Source organism: Maniola hyperantus, chromosome 4 (assembly GCF_902806685.2).
Source record: "Maniola hyperantus chromosome 4, iAphHyp1.2, whole genome shotgun sequence".
Taxonomy (NCBI): domain Eukaryota; kingdom Metazoa; phylum Arthropoda; class Insecta; order Lepidoptera; family Nymphalidae; genus Maniola; species Maniola hyperantus.
Genome location: NC_048539.1, coordinates 3,354,678 through 3,380,855, shown reverse-complemented (window position 1 = coordinate 3,380,855; position 26,178 = coordinate 3,354,678). Strand labels below are relative to the sequence as shown.

General features: G+C 36.8%; 2 protein-coding genes across 3 annotated transcripts; both read right to left on the bottom strand.

Annotated features, from left to right (window-relative positions):
• Positions 1-1,407: 1,407 nt before the first annotated feature.
• Positions 1,408-10,518, bottom strand: LOC117981956 (uncharacterized). 2 transcript variants are annotated; one of them, XM_034968224.2, is made up of 8 exons: positions 10,440-10,518; positions 9,768-9,872; positions 5,725-5,881; positions 4,837-4,982; positions 4,050-4,110; positions 3,480-3,597; positions 3,009-3,104; positions 1,408-1,796 (listed from the first exon to the last, which is right to left on the bottom strand). In XM_034968224.2, the coding sequence occupies exons 2-8, from the start codon at positions 9,862-9,864 to the stop codon at positions 1,695-1,697; spliced, it is 777 nt and encodes a 258-aa protein (XP_034824115.1). In that variant the 5' UTR covers positions 9,865-9,872; positions 10,440-10,518; the 3' UTR covers positions 1,408-1,694. The 2 variants fall into 2 exon arrangements, with proteins under 2 accessions (XP_034824115.1, XP_069365915.1); XM_069509814.1 differs by lacking the exons at positions 9,768-9,872; positions 10,440-10,518 and adding an exon at positions 9,212-9,294.
• A 9,298-nt stretch (positions 10,519-19,816) lies between these two features.
• LOC138404784 (uncharacterized) lies at positions 19,817-23,090 on the bottom strand. Its single transcript, XM_069509830.1, has 5 exons — positions 23,049-23,090; positions 22,899-22,959; positions 21,475-21,586; positions 20,528-20,641; positions 19,817-19,886 (listed from the first exon to the last, which is right to left on the bottom strand). The coding sequence occupies exons 1-5, from the start codon at positions 23,071-23,073 to the stop codon at positions 19,824-19,826; spliced, it is 375 nt and encodes a 124-aa protein (XP_069365931.1). The 5' UTR covers positions 23,074-23,090; the 3' UTR covers positions 19,817-19,823.
• Positions 23,091-26,178: the final 3,088 nt, after the last annotated feature.

Sequence of the window (26,178 nt, the reverse complement as noted above, 5' to 3'; positions counted from 1 at the left end):
ATTTTATCTGCAACCTATCACGTAGTAAAGCCATCTTTCGATTAACATTGCGAACTTTATTATTTTTATGTATCTATCTCCCTCTTGATCTAGTGGTAAGTTTATTCGGCTACGGACTATGAGATCTTGAGTTCGAGTTTCGTGTCCGACCTAAAGTATTTTTCCTGACAAAAAATTCTCCAAACCAATCAAATCAAGAGGGGAAAGACATCCTACAGTCAAGCGCGCTCCGTTATGGATTTTTCCTCCTCCTAGAAAAAAAAAAAGAAAAAAGTCAAGCATGCTCCGTCTTAAACGCATCATCACGTCTATTAATTACAAAAAAAAATCTAAAGAACATTTACCTGTAAGAAATAGGCTACTTGACAATTTTTTAAGTTGGTCTTAAATGGTTAATATTTGTCCTATTATATCAAAAAAATTAACACTATATTTTTTTGCGCCCTAAAAACCGTAAAACTTTAATTTAAAAAAATATTTTTCTTAGACAGGTGAAAACACTGTCGGCCATGTTTGGAAAACACTGTCGGCCATGTTTGGCCGATAGATTATCTGTGCTCTGACGTCATGCATTTGTAAACAACAGCATAACCCTGTGGTTATACTGTTGTTTACAAATGCATGACGTCAGAGCACAGATAATCTATCGGCCAAACATGGCCGACAGTGTTTTCACCTGTCTAAGAAAAATATTTTTTTAAATTAAAGTTTTACGGTTTTTAGGGCGCAAAAAAATATAGTGTTAATTTTTTTGATATAATAGGACAAATATTAACCATTTAAGACCAACTTAAAAAAATTGTCAAGTAGCCTATTGTGATATGGTATCAAACTAACGCCATCTATACGCACCAGTTGATGCGAGCACGCGATTCCAAGAAATAAACCTTCCGAAACCACCTTTGAACCAGGAAAGCAACACAAAATCTAGTATAGGTACTTACTTAAGGTTGGAAAAGATGTCACTTTTCGGGGTGTTAGGGGGTTTTAGGGATGTGTATCAAAAACCCGAGGGTACTCTTTGATTTTCCAAAATGAAAAAAGAATTATGTTACTCTTCTTACTTATGTTACTACTGTAAGGGCCTGTTTCACAACCTCCAAATCTATATGACAATTTTTGTATTTGGAATAATTATTATTGTCAAAGTGTCAAATTCATCCGTTAGATATAGTTTATCTGGCGGTTTTGAAACAGGCCCTACGCAGCCATCAGCTAGTACAATTTACACCTAGCGCCGATTTTTCAATCGTTAAATAACTTATCGGACCAATAAAGACGTTTTGACAGATTTCTTATACGAAAACTGTCAATACGTCAGCTAAAAGTTATTTGACGTTTAGAAAATCGGGCCTTAATTAAATGAATATAAATTCTTCAAACAAAAATCAAACTAAGAGTGCGTGTAAAATATTCTTTTATTTCTTACAAAATAAATAAATAAACTCAATTTTGTCAGTTAAACTTTTTATATTAATAAGGTTTCGTCGGTAATAATAATATCAGTCGGTGATGTTGAACCTCCGAATAAAACTAGCGAATAAAATCAACAGTTTCGCAGGTTTCCAATAGGTACATAAACTGTTAAAACGCAAATTTATTCTCCAGTTAAATTAATACAATTGGAAAAATCTGTTTATCTCGTTAGTATAATATAGTACTTAAGTCAATCATTGGTCGTATGGTTAATTTTCTTAAGGAGCCAGTGATGGAAGCAAGCTTCCCAAGTCCAATTCAGCCAGAATTAAATTTCCTATCCTTAGTACAGTTGCACTCAAAAAGTTTGTAATTGACTCCTGAAAAATAATAGTTTCCATTTTAAATACCTTTCTCGTAGGTACCTATATTAAAAGTATTCCGTTATTATCTATTAGTTAGTATTTGTGATCTTTTTGTCTTCATATTTTGTTCTTTGTTGTGTTTTTTTGTTTTGTTCTGTCCGTTTGTTTGGTGTTGTTGTGTTTTGTATAATTGTAAACTGTGCGCTATGGTCCCAATTAAAAGATTATTTTATTATTAGTTATTACCTATAAAAGAGGTTAAGTTTGTTTGGGTAATCTCTGAAACTACTGAACCGATTTTGAAAACACTTTCACCAGTAGAAAGCTACATTATTCCTGAGTAACATAGGCTATATTTTATTTTCAAAATAATTAGATATCCCTACGAAAAGTGTTATAAGCTACCCGTGCGCATCCGAGGCGGGTCGCTATTTAGGTCGATAAACAGATTGAGGATTTGTTTAATTATAAAACCGAACCGTGCGTAATTCAAACTACACTATACCTACTATATATATTTCTGTCTGTCTGCGAGCTTCTGGGGGATTTTGGGTACAGAGATAGCTTGCATTCCGGGGACAAGCGTCAGCTATATATTGTTATTATACGTCATATTGTTTTCAGGTTTAAGAATTATTTATTTCTCTCAAAGAATTACAAAATTCACTTACAGAGAAAACATATTTACAATAGGTAGGTACTTATTCGTTTGTTTGGCAATCAATTTAACTTACTTGATCTACAACTTACATTACATATTTTACTTTAACAATTTGTTATTTTAATTAAGTAGTTGATATAATTTCAAATCCACCCTCACAATTCACTTTATTTTAATATCGCTCCGCCTTGGAAGAATGCGAAATCGTTGCCACAGTGTAGTTCATACAGTATAGTAACAAAATTTAATTAAGTAGGTTTATATCATAAAGTATGTGTTTTTTGAGTTTGTTTTTAAATATATTGAACGAGCTCGCATTCTTCACCTCCTTCGGTAATTTATTATACACTTGTACACCTGCAAATTTTATGTTTCTTCTTCCTTGAGAAGTACGTGTTTGTGGGAGTAAGATGTGATCTCCTCTACGACTGCTTCTACTCTGCACTTGATGTATTTTGGTGAAAATGATATGCGTGTGAATAGATTTGTTGATATAGATCTTAGAACAGTCTTATATTTAGGCATTTTATTTTATCAACTTTTATTATTTTATTTGATTAGCTTACCTCGAAATATGTCAACATTTCAGGTATCAAATTAGCCAAAAATCTAGATACAAATTCACTGCTGGCCTCGTCGTTAAACATTCCAGTAATTACGGGCTGAAATGGGATGAGAAAACATATCACAATATTGTACTACAAAGTTCCTCCGCTGAATTCGTCTATCCGCTCTAATCTCAGAAGCTAATGTATGGATTTCCATTCGGTTTTTATCAATGGATAGACTAATTCTGCAAAAAGCTCTTAATCCATCGGTTTCGATCGAAAAAAAAAACCAAACAAACGTTCTTCCCAGTGCTGGGGACAACATGCAGAGAAACTTTCAGCTTGTATAAAATAACGAAGGTCCTGGCACGCGCTGGCTCTCTCATTACACTGATCTCGAATAGGTGTCCTCAATTGGCATTCGCGCTATGATCGTGTAACCGTGTTGTAGGAAAACGCCAAGCGTTTTAAAAAAAATTAGATATCTACCTCAAAAGAATCAAGTTTAAAGCTGATTCGGCAAGCAGTAATGGTGACAAATAGACCATTTTCACGGCGAAGGGCGACTGTAACGTGGCCCTTAACTCTAGTATTTGTTATATTCAATCTAAAAACAAAGGAAAACATTAAATATCTTAATTTAATTAGCTTCGAAATTACATTATGTCTTATTTTCACGTTGGCAAGTTTATTTTAAATAGACTATCAGTTGTCATTCTGTGATTGGTTAACGCCAGTTGGCGCAGACCGGTGGGACTAATCAAATTGGTTTTCTCCCACTTTCACGGTTGGAAGCTTAGCGAGAGGTTTTAGAGGTTTTAACGGACAAGTTCAATAGAGTTGCTGAGAAAATATAAGTGCAAGCTGTGATAGTAGTGTTGTTAGCAATTATTATAGTAAAACTAAGTTTATGTGCCTTCATTGAAAGAAAGAAAGAAAAACATTTATTTTTTAAAGCTGTACCACACATTACCAGTTAGACCTGCTATCCTACACAGGGTGATGTTTATATTTTTGAGGTCCTAAGCCCTAAATTGTACAGGAATCTATTTCACTTACTTCATATCACCTTTTCCATAAATATCACCACCGAAAATTCTCATAAATAGTGCATAGCTGCCTGAAAAAGAAGGTATTTTTGATAAGTCCACTCGTGTGATTTAAAATATAAATTACTGTCATGTCAAGATTAATCTACATTATAACTAGCTCATACCCACGACTTCGTTCACGTGGAAAAACAAACACTTTTGGGTTTTTCTTACACGCAATTATTGCAATGTTCTAACTCGGAAAAAAAACCGGCTAAGTGCGAGTCAGGCTCGCGCACCGAGGGTGCCGTACTACAGTCGTATTTTTCGTCATTTTGCAAGATAAATCAAAAACTATTATGCATAAAAATAAATAAAAATCTGATTTAGAATGTACAGGTAAAGCCCTTTCATATGATACCCCACTTGATATAGTAATCTTGCTTTAAAAGTAAATTTGTTCTAAACACATTTTAATTTTTTTTTGTGATGTGACCACAAATTCACGGTTTTCAGATTTTCCCCTAATTTCTGCTATAAGACCTACCTATCTGCCAAATTTCATGATTCTACGTCAACGGGAAGTACCCTGTAGGTTTCTTAACAGACAGACACACAGACAATAAAGTGATCCTATAAGGTCTCCGTTTTTCCTTTTGAGGCCCTAAAATATTTTAATATACACCCAAAATATTAAGATTTCATAACATGTACCATAACCCATCGACATAGGATCATACATCGATGCCATAACCCTAAAAGAACGAGATCCGACTCGTATTTCACCGGTTTTTATTTCATTTTAATAACCTTACTTGTCTCAACGTCAATTGCTGGTATCACAACATCAAAGTCCAGTCTTTGCCGCAACGGTATTAGGCTCGCCATTGACAGCCGGAGGTCATCCACGCGGAATGAACTGATGCCCCTCACGATCATGTCGTTCAGTGTGACGAATGCCCTGCAAACATTAAATAAATAAATAAACGTTTATTCAGCTCACAAAACAGTACAAAAATATGTAACCAAATGTTAAAAATTGCAAAATTAAAAGTAAGTAAGTAAACTTAAGCTACGAACTAGAAAGTACTGAAAACAAAAATGATTTGAGCTGAAAGGGCTAATGCCTTAGCGTGATACTGCATTAGATAGATTGGTATTGGCAAAAGCGTTTTGTAAAGCGCAGATTGAAAGATCCTCTACTATACTCTATCCGCGAAAAGCGCTTTCTCTGTTACGTAACCCCATAAAAATTATAGAGAAAAAATCTCAGTGGGCGTTAGAGCGTGTCATAATTTTGAGTCACCAACCAATCACAAACTAAACTATATTTTCTAATTGAATTACAAATGTTTTTGAAAAAATTTACGAATTGAATTTCAAATGTTTTTCGAAAACATGTTTTTGATTTGTTGGTAACTTAAAATGGTTAACGCTCATTGAGATTTTTGCCTCTATCATTTGTATGGGATTTCATCACAGAGAGAGCGCTATACTAACTTCTATCCGCGGATAGAATATAGGTGGACAGACAAGTGACGACATCAAACAAGTGGTAGGGAGCCACTGGATTCAGGCGGCGCAAGAACGTGGTGGAAATGCCTGCAAGGGATATAATTATGTTTAGCAGTGGACATCTATCGGTTGATAATGATGATGATGATGATGCAAATGAGATAATGGTGATAATTTTATCAGCTTACCCAGGTAGAGGCAGAGTTTCATCATCCAAGTGGATTCTCCCAACGACAAGGGGGTCCAGGGGTGGAATGGTGTCGGTGCCATCAATCATCAACTGCCTGACACTCTCCAATAAATTCAATATGACAGTCTCTATTGGCCCATTCCTTTCGCCAACCACTGAAAAAACATTTCATGACGCATCATAAGTGATCACTACCTAGGTACTCTTTTTTAAAAAAATTATGATAGTTTTTTTTACCAAGGATATTTCTAAAAAAAAAATTATATTCTATTTTGATCACTACTTCATTGGTTTGTCCTTCAATCACGGCGCGGTGCAATGGATTTTTTGCAATATTCCACGGACCTGGAGAGTGACATGGGCTACTTTTTATCCCGGATAATCAAAGAGTTCCCACCGGTATTTTAAGAGTTCGTTTCTTATTCCTTTTTTTTTAAACTTTGTACAGTTGTTGCTGTCCAGGTTTCTGACATAGTACCATAAACATGCCTTTATCTATCTCTGTGGTTTTTGCCAAATTTCGGTAAAAATAACTACAGCACGTGGCCAAAAGTGATGAACTCTTTAGAAGGAGATAGCAAATTTGTAGACCACCGTCTCGGTCGTTGAGGCCGACAAAACGGCATATGAGTATGAGTTGTTGTTGTTGTTAGTGATAGAGACAACGCTCTACTACTCTAACGAAGAAATGTCATTCTAAAGGCCGATGTTCATCACTTTCGGCTGCGTACTGTACCTAGGTACATATTTTTAAATTATACAGGTTCAAAGATTTGTATTTAAATTCTTGAGACCGTGTGCCTAACTTTGAACCTAAAAAATTTATGGAAATCTAGAAAATCACAGACACAGATTAATTCCTAGAGCGTATCTATACTAATATTATAAAGAGGTAATGTCGTTAAGTTTGTTTGTAGGGGGTAATCTCTGGAACTACTGAACCGATTTTGAAAATTCTTTCACCAATAGAAAGCTACATTATTCCTGAGTGACATAGTCTACCTACTAATAAAATTATATCCGTGCAATAAATCATGTTGTTGATTCATTCCTCCAATTTTGCAGTGTGATTGAAATACAAACCAGCAAACAAACACACTTTCGCATATTAGTAACTATGATAATAATCACTTCACGTACAATTAAATTTCACTCGGAAAACATACTACGTAGTTACGTCAAATTTTGTTAATCATAATCATCGATCATTTAAAATAAAGATCATACATGGCAAGTGGATTTAATTAATGATGATAAGCAATCATATTTCCGTGTACCTACCTACTAAGGCACTAGTCTCATAGAAATCTGAACTAGACCCGTATTACGGTATTTGACGACTAGCCAAATCAGTAACTTTTAATTATACGTCAAAACGCGCACTTAGTATGCGATATTCTATGAAATACTATGGATGTGACGTCACATCATAATGACGTACTTTTTTAGTTTAATCGATAATTTAAAATGTTATTACACTTAAAACTAACGAAGGATGTGGATTTTAGGTATTTTGGAAAACCCTATATCCAATAATCACTGAGAAATAATTTATTTTTGATGTAACCAAATATCCAATACTATAGGCACACGCTTGACCACGATTACACCTAATGACTTCAGATTGTGGTCAAGATTGGACGCGTTTGCCTAGAAGGTGCCTATTTACTCTTGTTTTAAGGATACGAGGATTGTAATTGGTAGGAAACCCTGATCACGGAAGAGTATTCCAAACTTCCGAACCAGCCATTGCGTATATTTATTTATATAAGGAATGATGACGCAGTGAAATGCGCAATATGAGTAAAGTAAAATTAAAAGTAAAATATTCTTTATACACCAAAACCAAAACAATAAACATATAACAAAGACGTTTGCAATTAGGTACAGTAGGCGGCCTTATCGCTAAAATAGCGATCTCTTCCAGGCAACCTTAGGGTAGAGGATATAATAAAAATTAAAGAAAACGGAAGGGGTGTAATAAAATAAAATAAACAAAAATAGTATACGTATTATGTATAAAAATACAACAGTAAAATAAGAAAAGGATTTGACGACAGATAAGTGATGAAATATTATAAAAGTGTTCTTTCAACAAAATTAGACTCAAATTGAATGAAGAACAATACGAGTTGAAATCGAAAATAAAAAAACCGGCCAAGTGCGAGTCAGGCACGCGCAACGAGGGTTCCGTAATTCAGTCGTATTTTTCGACATTTTACACGATAATTAAAAAACTATGATGCATAAAAATAAATAAAAATCAGTTTTAGAATGCACAGGTGAAGCCCTTTCATATGATATCCCACTTGATATAGTTATCTTACTTCGAAAATTGAAAATAGGTACTAATAATTATTATTAGTTCATGACCACAATTTTTTTTGTGTGATGTAACCACATATTCACAGTTTTCTGATTTTTCCCCTAATGCCAGCTATATAAGACCCACCTTCCGGCCAAATTTCATGATTCTAGGTCAACGGGAAGTACCATCTAGGTTTCTTGACAGACCGACGACCGACAGGCAGACAGACAGACAACAAGGTGATCCTATAAGGGTTCCGTTTTTCCTTTTGAGGTACGGAACCCTAAAAAATATGTAAGAAAAGAGCCAGGTTGAATAGTTATATGCTCGTATTGTAAGTCGGAGTCGCATCTCATTTGCAACTCATTTCAACTCAAGTTATAAGCAAAATGACTCGGCTCTCCACTCCGTCTGTATGCTCTGGCTCACACTAATGGAGTGACCCCATTGCGCGAATGTTTCGAGTTTGGGTGAGTTTGGTGAAAGGTCGCCAAACGGCAAATCTTCTAGCACTTTCCAGCGAAGAACATGCGGGATTCGGCGAATGTTTGGCGAATTTACATACAACGAATTTCCTTTGATGCGGGCGAAATTGCCGCCTATTTCTTATGATGCGAGCCGAAATGTTTTGCGAATATCAAATTTTACGATTGTTGAACCAACAAAATATGTTTGCTGAAGATTTACCGAATGCTCGCCAATGGAGCCACTCCATAACAGAATCAAAGCCAAGGCCCCACTCGATCATCATATCAGTCATTAGTACCTACTCATGACATTGAATTTATCGATACCTACACTTCATTGTTTATCTGTAGGAAAAATATTTAATTGCGGCACTGCTACTTCAATCTATGTGATAAATTAAGATCTTTATCTTTATTTTATCGACATAATTTGATTTTTAAGTGGTATCTTTTTTAAATTATTATTGCTAGGTCAATTAAAATGATTAAACGTTTCTAATAAAAAAATTGATGTTCTCCATAGAGCACGGATTTTTTTCATAGTTTCAAGTTTTCACTTCTGTCGGCAGTCTCCACTGACTGCAAATTGTTTTTATTCCTTACTCTCCCTCAAACTCAAAATAATCTTCAAACAACATTTACCTCTTTTGTAGCATAGTATTTTTTATTTTTTTAGTCAGATTCAAGTTAGCCCTTGACTGCAATCTCACCTTGTGGCAACTGATAGTGCTGTCTAAGATGGACCGAACCGCAAGACCGCGTCCGACGAGTTTCCATCCTTATGATCTCGACACTCCATCTACACGCACGAAACGTTTTGCGTCATCATTCCTCGTACGCATGACTTAGATTTGAAATACTCTTCCACGATCTGTGTTATCACGGGTATCTTTAAAACAAGATTGAATAGGCATCTTCTCGGTAAACGCGTCCCATCTCAGGCCTCATCATCACTTTCCATCAGGTGTGATTGTGGAACCTGCAGGGGGTGCGGCAGCTTTTATTGAACCGATACCCACTTGGTTTCTATACGGTATTGTATCGGAACGCTAAATCGCTTGACGGCACTCTTTTGCCGGTAGGGCAGTAAATAGCTGCGGCTGAAGCCTCCCACCAGACCAGACCAGAGAAAATTTAGAAATTATAAAATTCCAAATTACCCCGACCTATTGCTAATTATTAGACCACTGCGTTCTCCACTGCGCCAGGGCGGTCGTCAAAAACTTTCCGTCAGCGCCCTTCTTAAATAATTGCAATATGGCTTACCAGTTTCTATTTGTTCCACATTAACGTTTTGCTGAGAAACTAAAGGCCCTGCTGTCACAAACCCCACAGCGGTGACGAAAAGTAATGCGGCGCGCATTTTGATACCTGAAATCATTATTCAAACAGTTTTATTTTGCTCCACTTTCGTACTATCATCTCAGCCCATTGCATCACCAGAAAGTCCCATTAAAATTAAGATGGTAATATAATTTTAAAAAAATTGGGGGATAATTAATAAAACTATGATGCATAAAAAAATCTGTTTTAGAATGCACATGTGAAGCCCTTCCATGTGGTACCCCACTTGATATAGCTATCTTACTTCTAAAATTTAAAATAGTTACTAATTATTAGTTCATGATTACAATTTAATTTTTTTGTGTGATGTAACCTCAAAAACACGTTTTTCAGATTTTCCCCCTAATGTCTGCTATAATACCTACCTACATGCCAAATTTCATGATTCTAGGTCAATGGGAAGTACCCTGTAGATTTCTAGACAGACCGACAGACAGACAGACAACAAAGTGCTCCTATAAGGGTTCCGTTTTTCCTTTTGAGATACGGGACCCTAAAAAGAAACCAATACCATTATAATATAATTAATAGTTCATTCCTTATTCCGACATAGTCTTATATTAGTTTAATATGTGAACAGATAAAAAGACTTACCGATAATAAATCGGATTATAAATAATTAACGGTAAAAAATAATTAAAACGTACTCGTACACTGACAATAGAATATTATTTGATAAGAACAAGCGTAATCAAAATTATTTACTTACCTTTTATCGAGCACTTTATCCTAAATACAGGATGTTAAATAAATATCTCGATTAAGTAATTGGATTAAAAACAATTGCTTTGAATTAGGTACATTACCACTACATATATTATTAATATAGGTACTTATACATCATCATCATCATCATCATCAACCCATCACGGGCTCACCACAAAGCACGAGTCACCTCTCGGAGAGATGGGTTTTGGCCATATAGTCCATCACGCTGGCCATGTGCGGATTGGTAGACCATGTTCACATTGGTAGACATTGAGAACATAATGGAGAACTCTCATGCATGCAGATTTCCTCACGATGTTTTCCTTCACCGTTAAAATAGGTGATATTTAATTAGGTACTTAAAACTCACATAACTCCGAAAAGTTAGAAATACGTTCCCGGGATCGAGCCCCTGACCTTCGATTAGAAGGCGGACGTCCTAACCACTAGGCTATCACAGCTAACTTATAACTTACTAGCTGATGCCCGCGAATTCGTCCGCGTGGAAATTGGCTTTTTAAAAATCCCGTGGGAACTATTTGATTTTCCGGGATATAAAGTTATAGCCTATATTAGCCTATAGAGGGCATTTGCTGACAGGTTTGATTGTCAGTACCTGAACCATTGTCATATGGTGCACGTGCTGACTAATCAGGCCTGTCTTAAATATAGTATTTTTTTTTTTTTTTTTTGTGTGTCCGCTTTTTTGTCCTCCGACATGATGATCGGAGACCTTTTATAGCTGACATGGCTTGCTTTCTTTTTTTTTTTTTTTTTTTTGCCTTGCTCTGTTGGACGAGAATGAACAGCTACGTTTTTTTTTTTTTCAGCTTGTCATTCATTATTATAATAATATGTTACATGCTATTTTTTTTCTTATGTATAATATTACATTATCATATATAATATAAATATACATATTTTCTTACTTTATTAATTCTTATACTACCTATTTACATGTACCTACAGTTTCTTTTTTGCTAATTACATTTTATATTCTTAATTTAATACTCTTTTAGATATTTATAATCTAATTTAGTATTAACTTATTCTAGTGTTATTTTTCAGTTTCACCTTTCCTGTTATTTGTTCACAAAATTCTAGGAATTTTTTGCTTACTTTCTTGCTAGATATAATGACAGGTATAGTTTCTTTATTTATCTTGCTATCTATGGTATATTCCAGTTCCAACCGCTTTTTGGCAAATTTAGGACATTCTGTTAAGATGTGTAAGACTGATTCCTCGGTTTCATCATCACAGTCACAGGTGGGGTTGTCTTTACATTTAAAACGGTATAAATATTGCCCGAATCCACCGTGACCTGTTAATGTCTGCACGAGGATTGGTGTAAGCTTGATTTTATTTAAGACCTTGTATGCTCCAATTACATCCGGAAAGAATATTTTTGTCAGAGTCGCGTTTTTACTTTCTGCGTATCTTTGGTCCCACAGTTGTACCGACCTCTAAATATAGTATTAGGATTAGGTAAATAGTTAACACGCCTTAAAAACTTATGTTAGTAATCTTATAACTATTTACATAGTATTAGGATTAGGTAAATAGTTATAAGATTACTAACATAAGTTTTTAAGGCGTGTGTTATTACTAACAAATTATGATCGTGTTTTATGGTCGAATTAAAGCATTTTTATTTATTTATTATTTCTATTACTCTCCACGTCTTTATCTATACCCATGCAAAAAATCACGTCACCCCGTTGCACCGTTGCGACGTGATTGAAGGACAAACCAACAAACAAACACACTTTCGCTAAGGGTACTGATATATATATTCCAAGCTTATTATCTAAGCCGACAGTAAGTAGGTAAGGGACATTGTGTTTCAGGATTTTCCGAAAATTTTAAAAGGGTAAGTTGAGGTCAAGTTTTTATCGAAAATAAGGAATACTGTGATATTATTCAGTTAAATAGTTTTTTTTTAATTTTTATAATACTTTTTGTCCAGATAAGCTAGCCCCCCTATCGTATAGCCTAAATAAAAATCTAAATTACTACCTAATCGAATGCAATAAATACAGCTGAAGAGTAGGTACTGCCTATGGAAGTAGGTACTAGCCTAATAAAGATGCTCGATTCAAGTAAAAGCTAGTCCCAAAACTATTTCAACAATATATTAGGGGAATGATTGCCTGACATAGTCGACCAACAGATTTGAAACTGGAAGGAAAATTTAACTCCTCACGCGCCATATTAACTTTTTTTGTCAAAAGTACGATTTTAGTCCTTATTTTAAAGGTGAACCGTACTTTGGATATGACAGTTGAACCAGTTAAAATGGCGCATGATGAGTCATTTTGTACGGACTATACTCCTTGAGTACTCATAGAAGTGCTCTATGAAAGGATTTTTAAAATTCCAGCGGAAAATTTAAAACCTAAATCCATGCGGACGGAGTTGCGTATTCATATCACAGAGAGAAAATAAAACGAAATATTTCAAAAAACATTTTTATTTTATTAATAAAATACTTAATAATTAATAAATAATAAATAAAAATAAAAATTTATGTATGTCATGTAGGCCAAGTTGTGGCGTTTATGCTACATCAGGACTCTACCACCGGTTCGGAAAGTAAATTCTACTGAGAAGAGCCGGCAAGAAACTCAGCAAAAATATAATAATATTAATAAAATAATTTAACTAATCAATGTTAGGCAGCACTAATTTGCTTTGCTAATGTTTACCACCAGCGGTCGTTAACAATGCGTCGAATTGTTTCTCCGAGAACGGTGTTGATTACATGCTGAAATTAAAAAAAATGTTAAAAATATGTATATAAAAGGAAAAGCTGACTGATTAACTGACTGACTGACTGATCTATCTCAAACTACTAGACGGATCGGGCTGAAATTTGGCATGCAGATAGCTATTACAACGTAGACTTTCGCTAAGAAAGGATTTTTGAAAATTCAACCCCTAAGGGAGTAAAGTAGGGATTTGAAGTTTGTGTAGTCCACGTGGCCGAATTCGCGGAAATAAGCTAGTTAAATATAAAAGTGGATACTCATACACTCACATCGTATTTGTCCAAGAAAAGAGGAATCTTCCAGTTAAAAAAGTTGTTCACGCGCTCTGAGAGATCACGGGGTTTCAGACATCCCAGGCTTTTCCATACCACTCTCAAGTTTGACTGAAATCATTAAAACATATAAAAAACGTCCCGATTCATTTACTGACTGACTCATCGACGCCCAGGCCTATCCCCTTGGGCGTCCTTGTTTGGGTTCCTTTTATCTGTAGGTATGTATAAAATTCAAAGTCCTGACTGGCTGACTGACTGACTTATTTATCAACACACAGCCTAAACTGCTGGTCCTAGAGATTTGAAATTTGGAGGGTGTGTTCATTGTTAAGTGTAGATATTCACTAAGAAAGGATTTTTCGAAATTCCTCCCCTAACTGGGTTAAATGGGGGTTTGAAATTTATGTAGTCCGCGCGAAGTCGCGAGCATAAGCTAGTAATGTATACTTAAATGTAATCTAGAGAAAAGGAAAAAGACCGGATTTTTCGCAAGCGAAGATTTAAGCCGTTGTCATAACTTCGTTGGTGTAGATTCCCATTTCGGTGCTTACAGTATTTTTAAAAATCTATATCTACGTGGACGAATTCATGGGTAAAAGCTACAAAGAAATCGGTCAAGTGCGAGTCTGACTCGCATACGAAGGGTTCCGTGCCACCGTACAAGGAACAACACTTTTTAATCAGTAGGTACCCATATTATCATAAATGCGAAAGTGTGTTTGTTTTTTTGTTTGTTTGTCCTTCAATCACGTCGTAACGGAGCAACGGGTCGACGTGATTTTTTACACGGGTAGTTATAGACCTGGAGAGTGACACAGGATGTTGGGGGATTTTTAAAAAACCTAAATCCACGCGTACGAAGTCGCGGGCATCAGCAAGTTTTTATAATTTTTAAGGCGGCCCTTTTTGAAATTTTGTTATTTGTTGTTATAGCGGCAATAGAAATACACATTCTGTAAAAAAATCATTTCTCTACATATTACGGTTTACGAGATACAGCCCGCTGATAGACAAACGGTCGGACGCTTAGTAATAGGGTCCCATTGGCACCCTACGGGTACGGAACCATAAAAATGAAGTAAATAAATTAAAAGATTATTACTTCAATGCTTCCCACGCTGAACATCACATTAATGTTGATAATGGTGACAGATCCCAGTTCCAGTAACAGAAGAGCGTCACCTCTCAAGCAGATATCACAGACTTTGACGCTGTAATATAACAAATGAAATTGTTAAAGCTGTAATATAACAATTAATACTCATTAGTGTGACAGTGCCTGGTTCCAATAACAGAAGAGCGTCACCTCTAACGTAGCTATATGACAGATTTTGACGCTGTAATATAACAAATGAAGTTGTTAAAGCTGTAATATAACAATTAATACTGATTAGCGCGACAGTTAATAGTTCCAATCACAGAAGAGTGTCACCTCTGATACAGATATCACAGGCTTTGAGGTTGTAATATAACAAAATGAAGTTGTTAAAACTTATGTAACAATAATTAATACTGATTAGCGTGACAGTGCTTGGTAGGAACCAAGTAGGTACTGTCACGTGTTGGTTATTAGGGGTGACGCTCTTTTGTTATAGGAATAATAAAAGAGCGTCACGCAGGCAAAGAACTACTGTCCGTTGAGGACAAAAGTCCCTCATCTCTCAATACCTCGTCAGATTTTTTTTAATCTTAGAGATTATTTGCGTGGCGAATATGACTCTCTGTATAGTTACAAGAGAAAATTACTTATCACTATACTAGGTAGGTACATCTAGGTAATTGAAAACCAGTTTATGCAGTAAACGAAAATGGCTCATAGCAAAATCTATGAATGAAGAAAGCTTCAGTACCTGCCCGCTACTATGAGTTCACCCCCTCTACTCGTATCTCCAATGACTCCTCGTACAACGTGTTTTTCTGCAACGAAAAACATTTTTGAAGTGAAAAAAGCAATCATCATGCTAATGCGTTTTTTAACGCAATTCAATAAGGTTAAATTTTTAATACGCCTATGTAATGGTAGCGCATTGAAATAGTTTCACGGCCCATCCATTCAACTGATTTTAATGAAATTAGTACAGAGATAGCTTGCATCCCGGGGGAGGACATAGGCTACTTTTTATCCCGGAAAATAAAGAGTTCCTACGGGATTTAAAAAAACCTAAATCCACGCGAACGAAGTACGCGTGGACTACACAAACTTCAAACCCCTATTTCACCCCCTTAGGGGTTGAATTTTCAAAAATCCTTTCTTAGCGGATGCCTAAGTCATAGTACCAATCTGCATGCCAAATTTCATTCCGATCCGTCCACTAGTTTGAGCTGTGCGTTGATAGATCAGTCAGTCAGTCAGTCACTTTTTCCTTTTATATATTTACATTACTTACCAACGGACAGACTGAGTTCTGGCAAGCAAATATGAAGTTCGAGTCTTCCAAAGAAAATGTTGTAGTGAACATGTTTGACAACAATGTTGCTAGCGCCAGAGAATTTCAAAGATTCGATAGTTCCTTCGAATTTAGCCAACCTACAAACAAGAGAAAAGTAAGAAAGAAAGAAAGAAAGAAAGAAAGAAAGAAAGAAAGAAAGAAAGAAAGAAAGAAAGAAAGAAAATGCATTTATTTGTTGTTGGTGTCACAGACAAAAACAAAGCACAAATGTAACATTTTCATCTGTGACACTACCCCAAATGGGTGTACAGCTCAGCATAATGTCTTGCATCATATTATGCGTTAACACACATAAGATGCAGGGCGCTGATTTTCAGCTGCGACCATGTGAGTAAATCAAAGACTCATGTTAAAAACAAAACCAGACCATTTTAAAAAGAAAAAACCGGCCAATTGCAATCCGTGCTACAATCGTATTTTTTCGATATTTTGCATGATAAATCAAAAACTATTAGGTACATACCTATGCCTATAAGTAAATAAAAATCTGTTTTAGAATGTCACATTTTTCTTCATAATATATTCCTGGTACCTACTCAGAGAGATTATAATCTAACCATTCGATTACTAATTATTAATTACTAAAATTATGGCTAATTAGTAATTTACTTGTAAATTATAGAAATTTTATTAAATAATATAATAAAAAATAGTCATCATACCCATCATTAATAACATATTCGAAATCATGTTTTTTAATATACAATGGGTCCAGTCCTCTTTCTCTTATCCAACATTTAAGTTGATCTATCTTATATTTGATCAACACTTCTACAAAACGATCTTGAGTAGGAGCTAAAAAAATAAAATTGTATTAGGTTTATGTACCTACATTTTATAAATAAATAAATTAAATAAAAAACTTTTGCTGGTTTGATATATTATTATCACTAGCTTATGCCCGCGACTTCGTCCGCATGGACTACAAAAAAATCCCTATTTCACCCCCTTAGGGGTTAATTTTTTAAAAATCCATTCTTAGCGGATGCCTACGTCATAATAGCTATCTGCATGCCAAATTTCAGCCCGATCCGTCCAGTAGTTTGAGCTGTGCGTTGATAGATCAGTCAGTCAGTCAGTCAGTCACCTTCTCCTTTTATATATTTAGATTAGCATTAGCTTATGCCCGCAACTTCATCCACGTGGACTACAAAAAATTTAAACCCCTATTTTACCCCCTTAAGCGTTAAATTTTGAAAAACCCTTTCTTAGCGGATGTCTACGTCGTAATAGTCATCTATTACATGCCAAACAGCCCGATCCATTCGGAAGTTTGAGCTGTGCGTTAATAGATTAGTCAGTCCTCCAGTTTTCCTTTTATATATTTAGTAGGTACTAATTTTTTTTATCGTGGAATAGGCTTGCGCTTGTCGTTAATCATGTCTGAAAAACGGAGCAATAATGATGGTTGTCTAGAAGATGCCTATTAACTCTATGTTCGCACACTGTTGGCTGTTCTATAAGACAACTGTTCATCAATCTATGAATCTACATATATATTGAATACTAGATATTAATTTAAACTATATAATATACGCACCGACATCTGACTGGGGAAGTGCGGAAACACTAGCGATAATAACCAATAAACAGGATACTACGGCAGACTTCATTTTGAATCTCTTCAAACTGAAATAATAGGATAGGATAAGTTAGGGTAGATCAGTCAAACAGTCAGTCAGTCAGTCACCTTTATATATTTAGATTCTTATTATTAGTCACTACTTACTACACACTTAACATGAAAAATAAACATATTTTTTTTTAAATATTTTTGAAATATTTTGTAGAAAATTATGTTCCTATTTAATATTAAGGTAGCACTTACCGTATTTCTTTTTGCAGTAATGCATTAATCAAATTGCATTCTGTATTTATAGTGCATGGACACAATGAAAAATTAAATCTAGGGTTAAATAAAGGGTGGTGATAATTATTATGATAAACATTTATATCATAAATACAAATAGGATAATCTTCTGATTGCAGGGTCGCATGGCAAGTTATAGAACTTTTATCATATTAGATTGCTAGCAAATGACAAAGGAAGAAATCCTTTGTTTTTTACCCGACTACTAACCTGACGTAGACTGAGTAAAAAATCTATAGAAAGGCACGTTTGCTTTCTCATTCACACTAAAAAAAGAGCACAGATAAAGTGACTAATGAGATAAACAGAGACGCAGCTAACCTATTTTTTGTCCCTTATCGTGAAACCGATTTGTTTTCAAGGCAACAACTTTAGTTGCAAAACAAACTTTGAAAATTCGTGGCGTCATTGTATTTCTCATTAGTTATTTACTTGTTTTCACATAAAAAACGTCAAATACAAATATTGTTGAGCGGTTTATACAATTAATATTGACTACTAAACAATGGTAATTGTCGTGTTATTAATCGTTACGTCGTGCTATCGCTATGTCACACGCGGCTACTCAGTACTTTAGTCTGGCTTTTTAGGGTTCCGTACCTCAAAAGGAAAAACGGAACCCTTATAGGATCACTTTGTTGTCTGTCTGTCTGCCTGTCGGTCTGTCGGTCTGTCAAGAAACCTGCAGGGTACTTCCCGTTGACGTAGAATCATGAAATTTGGCCGGAAGGTGGGTCTTATAGCTGGCATTAGGGGAAAAATCTGAAAACCGCGAATTTAGGGTTAGATCACACAAAAAAAAATTAAATTGTGGTCATGAACTAATAATTAGTATTTTCAACTTTCCAAGTGAGTGACTATATCAAGTGGGGTATCATATGAAAGGTCTTCACCTGTGCATTCTAAAACAGGTTTTTATTTATTTTTATGTATCACAGTTGAATTATCCTGCAAAATGTCGAAAAAATACGACTGTAGTACGGAACCCTCATTGCGCGAGTCTGACTCGCACTTGGCCGATTTTTTAATCAGTCTACGCTACTAACCTTCACCTACCACGGCACACCATCTTTGGGTCTACAAACTTGAAATTTTGCATGTAGTTTTACTCTATGACGTACACTTTTTTCATTTCGATACAAGTTAGCCCTTGACTGCGATCTCATCTGGTGGTAAGTTTCGCAGACTAAAATGGAAATGAGCTAACTTGGAAGACGTATGGAAGTTTTATGAAAGCCATACCGCTGAACGCTGAATCTCAGCGGCATGGATTTGCCAGACCAGACCAGAAATAAATTAGAAATTCACAAATTGCCCCTACCGGGAATCGAACCCACGAGCGTTCTTTTATAAGACCAAAGCGCCCACCACTACGCAAGGTAACTGTCATTATAAAAAAATCTGCAAAGAAAATATAATCTGAAATCTAAGAGAGGTCGACAAAGACTTATACTAAGAAAGGATTTTCAGCAATTCCACCTGAGAAACCGATGCGGGTCAGTTAATCTAAATATTTATATAAAAGGAAAAGATGACTGATTGATTGACTGACTGACTGCAACGCACAGCTCAAACTACTGGACGGATCGGGCTGAAATTTGGCATGGCTATTATAACGTAGAGTGTAGACATCCGCTAAGAAAGGATTTTTTAAATATTCAACCCATAAGGGGGTAATATAGGGGAGACTGAAAGTCTAGTCTACGCGGACGAAGTGGCGGGCATAAAGTAGTTAATTATATATATCAGGATAAGGAAAGTTTTACAAATTAAAAAAATAACATTCAATTAAATAATTTTATTGAAATCAGTACCTACAGTACAACAGTATTCATCTCGTAGTAAAAACGAAAATCAAAATATCGATCTGATTTATATTGATTTGAATGTTCGGCTTTGAACCTGTTCATTGCCACACATAGTTCACCAGATATCGGATGGCTTCAGCGACTATGGTGTCTATTTCTTTCTAGAACAAAAATAAAACTGTTACAACTCAACCTATTATTATTAGTTCCTAAGCGATACCAATAAATAGCGCTAGTTGTATACTGTGTCGCGCTAGAGCCCAGTAGCTGTTATTCAAGCATAACGGCGGTTACGCACTCATCCGATCTAAGTCCATGAAAATACCTTCCTTTATGTTTTGTATGGGAGCTTATGACATATTATTATGTTGTAGATATGTTGTAGATAATCGCTGATATTCTTACGGATGACGTATAAAACTCGGATGACGAAAGTGCAGTGCGTAATCGCCGTGAGGGTTTGCCTTGTAACGAAACTAAAAAAATCTCACATTTGGAAAATGCTATTTTTTTCAAAAAATTATGGCCAGTGCCAATTGGGATGATGTACACACATTTTTTCTGTTTTTGTGTGAATTCACACACACGGCGGTTCACACAATACGTCTACTTACCAAGTTTACCAACAGTATAGTTCTTATAGTTTCGGAAAAAAGTGGCTGTGACATACGGACGGACAGACAGACAGACAGACATGACGAGTCTATAAGGGTTCCGTTTTTTGCCATTTGGCTACGGAACCCTAAAAAGTGTAAAATAGTACCCTATTTTAATAATTGATTTGAATTTTGGTGGACTTTACCTTGAATCTCTCGAGGATCTGAAGAAGTGTCTCGTTCAGGAATGTGTTGAGTTTGTCAGAGACGTCATCGGATTCTTCACAGTCCCGGCATTGCCAAGTAGCTTTAACATCAGCCTGGAAAATGTAAATATTGTAATTACCACACTTACTAGGATCACTTTGTTCTCTGTTCTCTGTCTGTCTGTCGGTCTGTCAAGAAACCTACAGGGTACTTCCCGTTGACGTAGAATCATGAAATTTGGCAGGTATGTAGGTCTTACGGACGTACGGACTAACCATGTCCAATCCATCTACCCATCCCTACGTCATCCCAAGCAGTGATCCCCCCCCCCCCCCCCCCCCCCCGACCTCTCATTTATGTCTTCTATGGGCTCACCCCCAGGCGAAGCTTCGCGCTCGCCACTCCAGCAAGTGACGCTGTAGAGGCCATAAATTATCACCATGATCAACCCATCGCCGGGTCACTAGGTTTCCTCACGATGTTTTTCGTTTGATTACTAAAAACGCACATAACTACGAAAAGAGGTGCGTGCCCGGGATCGAACCGCCGACCTCCGATTAGAAGACGGACGTCCTAACCGCTAGGCTATCACAGCTTTATAGGGGCCATAATTAAGTGACTTTATCTGATGACTTCCCTGGCGCAGTGGTGAGCGCTGTGGTCTTATTAGTGGGAGGTCCCGGGTTCGATTCCTGGTAGGGATTTGGAATTTTATAATTTCTAAATTTCTGGTCTGGTGGGAGGCTTCGGCCGTGACAAGTTACCACCCTACCGACAAAGCCGTGCCGCCAAGCGATTTAGCATTCCGGTACGATGCCGTGTAAAAACCAAAGGGGTATGGGTTTAATAAAAACTGTTATACCCCTTCCAGGTTAGCCCGCTATAATCTTAGACTGCATCACCACTTACCATCAGGTGAAAAAAAAAATGTACTTGTATAATGTACCTCAATATTGGCAATGCTAGAGTCGGCGTTGATGTTATAGATAGTCACAACCGGTCCAGGGTCCAAACGCAGAAGGGCATTGCCCTTAATGCGAATATTTTCGATGACCAGACTGCAATAAAAAAAATACTCATCTATCTGTATACATAAAATTCAAAGTCCTGACTGACTGACGCACAGCCTAAACCGCTGGTCTTAGAGACATGAAATTTGGAGGGTGTGTAGGTAAAGAGTAGAAACCCACTAAGAAAGGGATTTTCGAAAATCTACCCCTAAGTGGGTTAAATGGGGGTTTGAAATTTATGTAGTCCACGCGGATGAAGTCGCGAGCATAAGCTAGTAAGTATATTATAAAAAAGGAAAAGGTGACTGACTGACTGATCTATCAACGCACAGCTCAAACTACTGGACGGATCGGGCTGAAATTTGGTATGCAGATAGCTATTATGACGCAGACACCCGTTAAGACAGGATTTTTGAAACTACAACCCCTAAGGGGGTAAAATAGGAGTTTGAAATTTGTGTTATCCACGCAGACGAAATTGCGGGAATAAGCTAGTAGTTTCATATACAAAAATGTACAGCATATTGGCTGATTCGCCTGGCTTTGCTCGGGTGAAATTTACATCTCTATTCATATAAAAAGACTTGCCCTGACTGACAGACTGATCATCAACGCACAGCCTAAGCCAATGGAGTTAATAAAACATGAAATTACCAGTAATTAGTTTCGTTTATAACATAGATAGGCACCTTGATAGTGCTAGATCTTTTTTTAAGGACCTGTCATCCCGTTTCGCGGAATCCACGGGGGACCGGAGGGCTGGCAGCTATCTCGATTAGCATATTAGTCTGGCCATTCAACGAGGTAACGCAGCCAGCGTTCTGGGCACCCTGCCTCGTTACGATGATATTTTTTGATTTGTAATTTTAATATTTATTTGTTACCAGCTGTTGCCCGCGACTCGTCCGCGTGGAATTAGGTTTTAAAAATCCGGTGGGAACTGTTTGATTTTCCGGGATAAAAAGTAGCATATGCCACTCTACAGGTCTTTATCTATACCCATGCAAAAATCATGTCAATCCCTTGCACCGTTGCGACGTGATTAAGGACAAACCAACAAACCAATAAACCAACAAACCAACAAAATTTGGAATTTCAACCCCTAAATAGGGGATAGAAGTTTTTTTATTTTTTTTTTATTTTTTTTTAAAAGAATATTAGCCATATTAAATGATTAATATTCCCCTTTCCTCTCCAACTAAGCGTCAGGCTTGTGCTAGGAGTAGGTACGACAATAGTGCAACGGGCGGGGTTTGAACCGTCGACCTTTCGGTTTTCAGTCCACTCCTTTACCGGTTGAGCTATTGAGGCTTTTAAGGTACGGAACCCTAAAAAATGTGTATGTGATTGAAATAGTTACCGGCCAGATAATGTAACCTTCCCTCCTCTGTCTCCGTATAGACCTTCAGCTTCGAATTTACCTTAAAGAAAAAAGTAATAGATCTTCAATACACAGTAGTAATAAAATAGTATCGAGATGAAACGAATGAAAGAATGAACATTCACTTACCAACGGACAAACTAATTCGTGGCATAACAAGATCCCAGTCAAGTCTGCCTAAAAGTATGTTGTAGTGTACGAAGTTCCAATAAATGCCGCTGAGACCTTCCAATTTAACATCTACGAGTTCTCCTAGAAGTTCTACTAGCCTAGAATGAAAGATAGAATAAACATTATCACTGTGCACATTCAGAGAAAAAAAAACGGTCCAGTGCGAGTTAGACTCACGCATCAGCTAAAACAGATTTTTATTTATTTTTATGCTTCATAGTTTTTGAATTATCGTGCAAAATGTCGAAAAAATACGACTGTAGTACGGAACCCTCATTACTCGTACTTGGCCGGTTTTTTGTGATATAACCACAAATTTATGGTTTTCGGATTTTTCCCCTTACGGGTGCTATAAGTCTTACCTACCTGCCAAATTTCAAGATTCTAGGTCAACGGGAAGTACCCAACAAAGTGATCATAAGGGTTCTTTTTTTTTCTTTTGAGGTACGAAACCCTAAAAATAGTTAAAACCTAATATTATATTATGCAAAAGTGTGTCTGTTTGATTGTGCAATATGCCTTTTTCAGAAGCATCTTCATTCTGAGAGGAGACCCTTGCTTAGTAGTGGGCCAGTGATGAGTTGATCATGATGATGATGATGATGAATAAACTCTAAATGGAGACTTTTTTGCTGCCTCAGAGGCTGTATAAACCTATAAGGCAATACAATCATTGTTGTGGTTTATGTCATAGATGATGCCCGCTACTTCGTCCGCGTGGATTTAGGTTTTTAAAAATCCCGTGGGAATCTTTGATTTCCCGGGATAAAAAGTAGGCTATGTCACGCTCCAGATCTTGAAAATATTTCCGTGCAAAAAATCTTGTCGATCCGTTGCGACGTGATTGAAGGGCGAACCAACAAACCAATAAACCAAAAAACAAACTCACTTTCACATTTATAATATGGGTACTGATTAGTATGGATGTTAGTTACCTACCATACCAATATTTTATTACCTTACTAATATTTTAAAACGCCTCTTACCCGTCAATAAGGACATAGTCCAAATCCCAATGTTCAATGATAAAGGGTTCTAAGCCATTGTTTATGATAAAGTCGCGAAAAATCGACAAGCGATCCACGAGCCATTTGTCCACCAGACGCTCTTGTGATGGAGCTGTAAAACGAAAGATTGTACACCTTTAGAGCAGGGGCACACGATGCGTTGCGGCGCCGGAGCGGTGTCGTTACGTCGTCTTACATAGAAATATCAGTACCCGTAGTAGGTACAAGATTTTACGTCTCACCAAACCAAAACAAATTCGAGAGTCGAAATACTTCCGCGTTACAGTAAACTGGATCTTAAACGCCTTGTTTTAAAGCTCAAGTTTGTCTACACTTCTACAGCCAGCGCTCCAAGCGGAAACATTGCGAAATTAAAATCAGTGGCATTGAAAATTTGACTTCAATTCAAGGCTGTTTAGGTCCATTTTACTGTAACGCGGAAGTATTTCGACTCTCGAATTTGGTTTCGTTTGGTGAGACGTAAAATCTTGTACTACGGGTACTGTGGCATGTCACACGATGCGCTCCGGCGCCGCATCCACCGAGACGAGGCGGGAAGGGGTGAATGCGTTGCGACATCGTCGGAGCGGCACTGCTCAGTTGTTTATGCGTCACAACTCACAAGGAAGGACACACGCTCGCTCATTTCGATTTTTTTTCTACGGCGCCGCTGCGACATAACCGCGTTGCGGCGCCGCACCGCTCGTGTGCCCGCTGATACGGTGAAATCTTTGCGGTGCGGCGCCGCAACGCATCGTGTGCCCCCAGTCTCAGACGTCACCCACGACAGCTTTTTACAGCAATTCAGTAAGGTTTCCTTAGGTGGGCTCAGGACGGTGGTGCTTTCTTCATACAAACGTAGTAGGGTAATTACTACATTATTTGATACTGTACGCTCAAAACTAAGTATTATATCGATTTATCTCGTCATTATCTAGGTTTATTGATATTTAAAACATTGAAAAAAAAATTGATTTTAAAGTTAGTTAGTTTAAACATAGTTCATTTATTCATTAGGTGAAATAATTATACTTTGCAAAAATAAACTCAGTAGTTTTTTCTCAAAAATACATTTCCTAAACCCTTTTCGCGAGCTTGATTTTCTCGCGAAACCGAAGGTGAGCCTTTCTCACACAATATCAAGTGTAAAGCAAACAGGTTACCCACGTGCGCTGCCAATTTGCTGGAGATACCACATTAGTATCTACATTGCACCCATGCGAAGCCGGGGCGGGTCGCTAGTAACAAATAAAAACGAAACAAAATGTGTGAATTTGCAATTATTCACAACCCAAAATACGTACTCTACCGACAGTTTTGTCAACGGTACTGTTTGCTCGACACTTCGGTCTAGTGTGACGTCACTACTCGCTAAAATGGCGGCCACGTGCTTTAGCAATTTGCGGGACTTTGCGAGAATCTGTAATTTATTTGGAAGTTGCCGTGTCTATGCGCAAGCAGTTCGAGTTCCATATAAATCACAGATTCTAACGGTTGCCGTCGACTGAGTTGCCGGGCGACTAGTTGACCGTGCGTAATGTGTCTTAAGAGTGCTCAATATGCTCACGCTCTTTATAGTCGCTCTAAGTAGAATTCAAGTGAATGCTGTTCCAATGTACATTTACGGACGGAACATACTCAAAAGTGAGATGGATAATGTTTTACAGCGCGACAAGGCTCTCTTGGCACTTGAATGACATTGACAGGGGGGCGCTGTTGGAGAACAAAGGCGACTATTCAAATAAGAGCAAATGGGACACTTGACGGCAACGTTAGTTCGGATTTTCGCCACGCGCCAAGATAGCCTTGTCGCCCTGTAAGTATATGCAAATCAACGTTTCGTATTACGTACCTACTTAATCGTGAGTTATCAACATTCAAATAATTAATTAAATATTTATCAATTTTTATCAATTTATAATTATACTCTATCTACATTATTTTGTGTACCTGTAGCTGTAACATCATAAAATTTAGTACCTATTATTAATTGTTTTAGATGATTCTTATCAATTAAGTAGGTACGAAATGATGTTTCATTGGTTTTCCTTAATTAAAAGCTATAAATATACTAAGTATTA

Bases quoted from the DNA above. Each gene is read 5' to 3' on its own strand.
- LOC117981956 (XM_034968224.2), bottom strand. From the start codon at position 9,864: ATGCGCGCCGCATTACTTTTCGTCACCGCTGTGGGGTTTGTGACAGCA. The intron at 5,882-9,767 runs GTAAGCCATATT...ATGTTTTTTCAG, and splicing joins TGTGGAACAAATAGAAACTG to TGGTTGGCGAAAGGAATGGG. The intron at 1,797-3,008 runs GTAAGCTAATCA...ATTATTTTTCAG, and splicing joins AAATGTTGACATATTTCGAG to GAGTCAATTACAAACTTTTT.
- LOC138404784 (XM_069509830.1), bottom strand. From the start codon at position 23,073: ATGCCACGAATTAGTTTGTCCGTTG. The intron at 20,642-21,474 runs GTACATTATACA...TACATTTTCCAG, and splicing joins CTAGCATTGCCAATATTGAG to GCTGATGTTAAAGCTACTTG. The intron at 19,887-20,527 runs GTAAAGTCCACC...TTTTTGTTCTAG, and splicing joins AGATCCTCGAGAGATTCAAG to AAAGAAATAGACACCATAGT.